The 7,013-nt window shown below is 35.8% G+C and overlaps 1 protein-coding gene across 1 annotated transcript; it reads right to left on the reverse strand.

The window, feature by feature from the left end:
* Positions 1–1,222: 1,222 nt before the first annotated feature.
* LOC145603151 (serine/threonine-protein kinase D6PK-like) lies at positions 1,223–6,202 on the reverse strand. Its single transcript, XM_081659279.1, has 4 exons — positions 5,739–6,202; positions 4,812–4,921; positions 3,884–4,694; positions 1,223–2,373 (listed from the first exon to the last, which is right to left on the reverse strand). Exons 2-4 carry the CDS (start codon positions 4,897–4,899, stop codon positions 1,512–1,514), a joined length of 1,761 nt encoding a protein of 586 aa, XP_081515405.1. The 5' UTR covers positions 4,900–4,921; positions 5,739–6,202; the 3' UTR covers positions 1,223–1,511.
* Positions 6,203–7,013: the final 811 nt, after the last annotated feature.

Here is a 7,013-nt window from a genome sequence, read left to right on the forward strand (position 1 = left end):
CTGATGGCCCTCCGAAATTAATCCACTTTCTATGGCACATTTGCAAGGGGACTGCGGCTGTCAAGCAGGAGCTCTTTCGAACACACATTGCAGTGGACGAACTGTGTGGAGCTTGTGGTGTTGCGAGTGGAATCAATTAATCACGTCCTTTTTAATTGCACACTGGCGAAGGAAGTATAGGCAAGTAGCACTTTTGGGACTGTAATGAATGAAGCCCCAGGTGCTTTGCTCAAAGATAGGCTCGTGTGGCTTGCAAACAAACTGGAACAACACGAGTTGAGAGGTCTTTGGCCTCTAAGACACGAGTGATGAGCAATATTGTTCAAGGCTATTCCCCACGGTGGTTGACTAGTGATGATGTTAGCAACATATTATAAGTCTTCTGAACTCGTTTTGTATTCTCATGTTAATACACTACGCAACAAAGTACCGCATCTAGTTGTAAGATGGGATACATGCGTAGTAGCATACTAGATTAAAATCCCGTGCAATGCACGGTTGTTAAATATATTTGACAATAATATTACAAAATATAAAGTATATAAAATATGTTCATAAATATTATTATTTAGGTATATATGGAATATGATTGTTAAACTGGAAAGAAGATATCATAAGTTATAAATAGTTTACTTACAGATTTTACAAAAAAAAAAAGCAGCGAAAAAAGCGGGAAAATTTTTCACAAGGTAATGACAAGTGTAATGGAAGTTTTCGCTTTTAGTATAGGTTAATAGACTAGCATCGAATTAGTTTGTATGAACTCCATTCCCCAAAGTTTTTTAACTTTGAGGGAACCCGATTTATAATATAGAGTTTCATTGACCCCATTCTCCAAAGTTTGTATGAACTTTTTTTTTTTTTTTTTTTTTTTTTTTTTTTTTTTTTTAAACCAAGTTTGTAAGAACTTGGCTTGTTCATGTCACGAGTTTTAATCGAGTCGAAGCAAAGCTCAATCAAACACTTCCCTCATCTCTATTAGTTTACGACTTTACGTCAAGTTTGATAGAATACGTATATATTAGGCATTGATTAGAGGCATCTTTTTAATTTAAACCATAGCCCTAATATCACTCGGTTTTCTCAATATGTAATTTCAATATTACCGATTTTATTAAAAAAAATTTACTATAATATTAATGGTTATAGCTTTAAGTTGACATTTTTGAAAATTTAAGAAAATGTTGAATTGATTCAGATTGCTTCGGAATTAGGGAACTTTTAGAAGAATACACGCATACACATTGTATCTGAGCCTTATCAGCGAACATCATATTTTGTATTAACAGAGAAATGAAGAATTTTTGTTAGACAAAAGAATATTAAAATATACAGGAATTCCACTATCTATTCAATATACTTGCGATTTCTCAATATTGTTCTTGGTATCTTAAACAAATGCCTAATGCAGTTCCCTCACCGTATGAGCAACAATGTCATATGAGGTCCGTGACGCATCGAGACCACCATAGCACAAATGAGAAAAACCCCAACACAATGATCACAAAGAATCAGAAGAAATCAATCTGGACGTAATTACCTGAGGGCGGAACATCAAGACCAGGCACCTTAGCTCCTGTGGTAGACGTAGCAGGGGGATTGGCAGTTGGCACAGGTGACAGAGTGTACGGCCGGGGAACATCGGGTGGGGTAGCACAGCGGATGAGTGCCCAATTGATGCTCTGAAAGAATGGATGTTGCTTAATTTCTGTGGCACCACGCCTATAGGCAAGGCGGTGCTGCGGCTCCTTTACTAGCAAACCCCTGATCAAGTCTCTCGCAGCAAAGCTTACAGAAGGAGAGTCTGGGAATTTTAGGGGCTGGCCTACTACGTTAAACAATGTAGCACGATTTCCCTGCCCTTTGAAGGGTGTTTTCCCAAACAGTAACTCATAAAGAAAGATTCCAAAGGTCCACCAATCTACAGCACTGCCATGACCTTCACCTTTAATGATTTCAGGAGCCAAGTACTCATGGGTTCCCACAAATGACATTGATCGAGCATTTGTTGGTTCGGCAAGGAGTTCAGGCAGAGGGCAGCCTTGAGAATATAGATCAGTCTTAGGTTTGGGTTTCTTTGCTTTTTTGTGCTTGTTGAATAAGAAACGAGGCGAGAAACATGCAGGCTGAATTATACAAGATGGTTCTATACAAGCAGGTTGAGCACAATATTGTGAGCTTTTGGATTCGAGGGTTGAGTTCGCTGATTTAACAAGAGTTGGGCAGACAGCACATCTTAAAGAAAGGTCAAAATCAGAAAGCATTATATGTCCATCTTCTCTAACCAGGACATTCTCAGGCTTTAGATCCCGGTAGATTATACCAAGCATATGTAGATATTCCAAGGCAAGGAGAATCTCTGCAACATAAAATCTGTTGATAAAAAAAAAAGTCAGACAAACAGCAGAAAACTTTCACAAAAGATGGACACCATTCTCCATGTAAAATATGTAGCAAATCCAGAAGTGAAAGGCTGGGGGAGGGGGTGTGGTGAGAAGAATATCAATCTTGCAAGCATCACTACAACATACCCATTCCATAGGTTTGGGGTGTAAAAAATATATTCAAGGTATGCATATGCCATTAAAACAAAGTTCTTTTAAACTCTACACCAAAATTTGGTCCTGTTTGATCCAAAAGTGGGCCCTTTAAACAGCTTGAGCTGTGGTTTGCAATGATATTAGATAAGCTCTATGATCATGGTTGACAAAATGATATTTCTACTACACAGCTTCCAGTTCTGAGACAAAAGTGAAGTTTGCAAGGAAAAGAGTATTGTTAAACAGCGGCCAGATGGTTCAGAAGCTTTTACAACATATGATACAATTACAGAATTACTTCTTTTTCTCATCATGCATCTCTACAGTTACTATGACTGGTTTTACAGCAAAATTAACCATCCACACAGATATCAACTAGAATAAGTCTTAAATAAGCAACTCATGAAAATAAAAAGCCTCTACATGAGCAGAACACAGCTATACAAGGTAACACCAATCTAACCAAACACAATATTAAACAAGGAAAAACCCTATGGTCAGATACTATATGCTATATATAAAGCCAAACTGCGTGTATATTATGGTAGAAGAAACACTTGCACAGTCTTGAAGATTGTTGTAATAATTTTAGCAACAAAGATAGCTTGTTGCCAAAAAAAGGGCTGAATTTCCATAATGATTGTAAGTAACTCTATTATTCAAAATTCTCAACCTAATATTATAAAATAATTTTTCCAACAAAATATTTTTTGTTCTTGGGTTAACATGACATTCAATGATTTACATATATCTATAAATCACCTTTTTCTAAATAAACAAATTGTTTTTATCAAGATAAAGAGATCTAAATAAACAAATTGTTTTATCAAGAAAAAGAGAAAAATATTGATTCAGTATGTCTGTAAATTATTGAACATTAACAACTGCTTATCATCTCTTCTCATAATCCATAATCCATGCCTGACCAGAATAGTAGGTGATCAATTTCAAAGATGCATACCCCTCTAGCACCACCTCCACCACCACCAATAAATTATTATTATTATCTCACTCAGGCAGTTTCTAAATCATATCCACTTCCGCAGCAGAAGAAATTACTAATAAGCATGTTCATACGCTATAAGGTTGGTATGAGTATAATTTGCAGGCTTGCAGCAGAGTCTAGCTCACATCAATGTTTAATCGATGACAAAACTCTGAATATTACTTTTATAATCTACAAGCTCTCAATGCTTTCATGAAATATTAAGGGATATTGTAACAGAACAATCATGAATTAATTAGATTGATCCAACAAAATTTTCAAGAAGGTATTGCATAAAGGGAATATTGATTTCTAGAAAAAGCTTAAATGTAATTATTAAGGCCACAGAATATCCCACCTTGCAGCATGCTCAGGAAAGCATTTATGAGGTTGTCTCTGCCGAAGTGAGTGCAGATCACCTCCAGGGCAGAACTCCATCACCAAACAAGAATGATTCTCTGTTTCAAAATGTGAATACAATGTGGGCAGGAATGGATGATCCAGAGACTGAAGGATCTCTCTCTCCGTTTGAGCCCGCAGAAGTTTCTTTCGACTCTCTAAAGCTGCTTTGTTCATGACCTTCATTGCGAAATGAGTTCTGGTTCCAACCAGTTCAGATAGATACACCTTCCCTATGTCTCCACATCCTAATTGCTTCAGAAGTCTGAAGTGGCTCAACTGCAGTTGCCCATAATGAGATTGAGCTTTGCGGATGGCAACCCATCTGACGTCATTAACTTTGTGAGGCTTGTACATGGTGCTACTCATGCTACTAGAGCTGCTTTCATCACTAACATCACTGCCTGTGCTGCATCTGTAAGCACTACTCACTTTCCTGCTCTCAACAAAGTCAAAGGATTGACTATTCTCAGCACTTTCACTTGATTTCTCGATACTACTATGGCATTCACTTGCTTCTGTGATGGTATCTTTGGCTTCTATAGATTGGTTAGCAGAATGAAAACTGTTTGGAGGGCTAGGGCAATAGCTAATTGCTGATGGAGGAGCTAACAGGCTACTTAGCTGTCCATCATCTACCCCTTGGTCTAACCTAAAAGCTGACGGACCCAACGAGCCGTTTGAGTCACAAGCCTCAGAATCTTTAACAGGATGCTTAATGCAACATTTTGACTCAAACCCAGAAACCTGATTACCACTTGAACTTTCCCCTACATCACCCAAAAAAAAAAGTTATCAAAAACTATTCGAATGGCAGACAAAGTTTAAAACTATGGGGTATTAGTTACAGCAGCTAAATTTTCTAAGCTGAGTAACAGGAGAATCACCTGAAGGAGAAAGAGAACTTTTGCCAACTATACCAGCAGAATTCTGCGGTTTCGTCGCGAAATTAAGGGCATCACCAGCAGATTCCATGGATGTGGTTGATGCTAACACCCTGTGACAATAAAACCCAGTTCACCAAATTGATTCTTGTCTTAACTTAATCATTGACAAAAATACATATTTAATCCAGAAACAATCTCAATACCTAAATTATTGGTACAAAATAATAAATTAAAGAAAGTAATGTGAAATCCAGATAACAACATAACCAATCTCAGTCCAACTTACTTTATATTATACTAAAATTTCTACAATTATCCGCAACATACATCATTAAGACCCAATTAACAAAACTTATCCACAAATTCATATGTAACCATTAATTGAAGCATCAAAAAGCAGAACATTACAATCCAAGAAAACCCAAAAGATTACGTCGCAGGCAATGCATGAAAATCCCATTACTCAATCAATCAAATCCCCCCAAGAAAATCATCTCTTAAACAATCAATCAAAATTTCTCAAAAAAAATAAACAAATAAATAAACAAAACCCATAAAACAACCTATCAAAAACTACTAAAAAATCAAACCCATTACATAAATAATCAAAAATTCCCAAATAAAAAAATCAAACCCATAACATAATCAATCACAAATTACCCATTTTCCATATAATGAAATAAAAAATCCAAAAAAAAATCATACCCATTACACAAACAATCAAGAGTTCAATACAAAACATACCCATTACAGAATTAATCAAAATAATCATACCCATTACACAAACAATCAAGAGTTCAATACAAAACATACCCATTACAGAATTAATCAAAATAAACCCCAATTATCAAAACCCAGAAAATGATGAACAAAGAAAAGTGAAAAAAAAAAAAAAAAGAAAAACCCAGGAAAGTAGAGAGAAAATACCTGGAAAGAAGAGTGAAGTGGAAATGCTAAGAAAGAGAGTGATCATGTGAGTGAGTGAGTAAAAATGAGAGGTGATGAACTTCGAAAAGTGTAAAAGCTTTTATTTCCCAATAATATTTTCTCTTTACTTTTTTTTAATTTTTATAATAATTCTCAGATCCGATCGTAAACAGTTGAAAGAGAAAAGAAAGGTGTCGGAAAAATATACTCAGAACGTGGGTTGTTAAATCTCGTCGTTTTTCTAAATTTTTAGAGGTTTATCAATTTTTGGAAAGCTACTTTTTTTTGGTAGATTTTTGCAAGAAATTAAAAAAACAAATTTTGTTTTGTAATTAAATTTGTATTTTAATTTGGGGAAAATTGGAGTTTGTTGAGATTAGTGAAGGAGCATGGGAGAAAGGTGCGGGGATCTTGAAATTTGATACATGTAAATTGTAAATTTTGGCGTTGAGGGAAGAGTTTAACATGAATTCAGACCCCATATTTAATATTTATGTATTGGGAATAATGCACTATCCAATGAACAGTAAATGGATATTATTTGTACATATAGTTGGTTTGACTACAATTATAAAAAATGCTGACAATTACACTAAGCTTGTAAGGTTGAATTTTTGACTGTCCAATACCTTTGGGCTACCATTGAAAAAGTTGGGTGGCAATCTTGTTGATCAAATAATGAGTTTGAGTGATTTGAGTTGATGTGTAAAGTTGTATGTGGGTTAGGGCCTTAGGCCCTGCGTAGTTTCATGTGTCGTGTGGGGATGCAGTGTCTCATGTTTAAGTGGGTTGTGTCTGAACGAGTAAATAACAAAAGTCGTGTCAAGACGTGTATCGATTTTATATATATATAGAGTCCATATAAGGGTCTGACTTATATATTGTCGTGTCGACTTTACCAAACCTAGCTATGGAACTTTTCTAAGACTTGGCTACTTGACGTAGGAACATGTGTGCAAGTTATATTATTTGGGTTTAGCAAATTAAAGTAAATCGAACTAAATATGTTACTGAGAAAAAAAAAATGAGGATAGCCGCAAATGTTATTATGCAAATTGGTCAAATGCTTGAGAATTGTAACCACGGTAACAGTTTTGGTGGAACATAACATGGGACCTTAATTAGACCGATCAAGTGTTGGTGGAGTATTACTTAGACTTAATCATGTCTGGCCCGGCTAGATTTTAAGCGAGCTTTGGGCATAAATTTTCGGCTTGAAGTCAGATTGGGCCCTAATTTGACATACTCCCTCCGCAAACAGTTATCTGCAACATT

The sequence above is a fragment of the Chenopodium album genome, chromosome 21 (assembly GCF_948465745.1).
Source record: "Chenopodium album chromosome 21, dcCheAlbu1.1, whole genome shotgun sequence".
NCBI lineage: Eukaryota > Viridiplantae > Streptophyta > Magnoliopsida > Caryophyllales > Amaranthaceae > Chenopodium > Chenopodium album.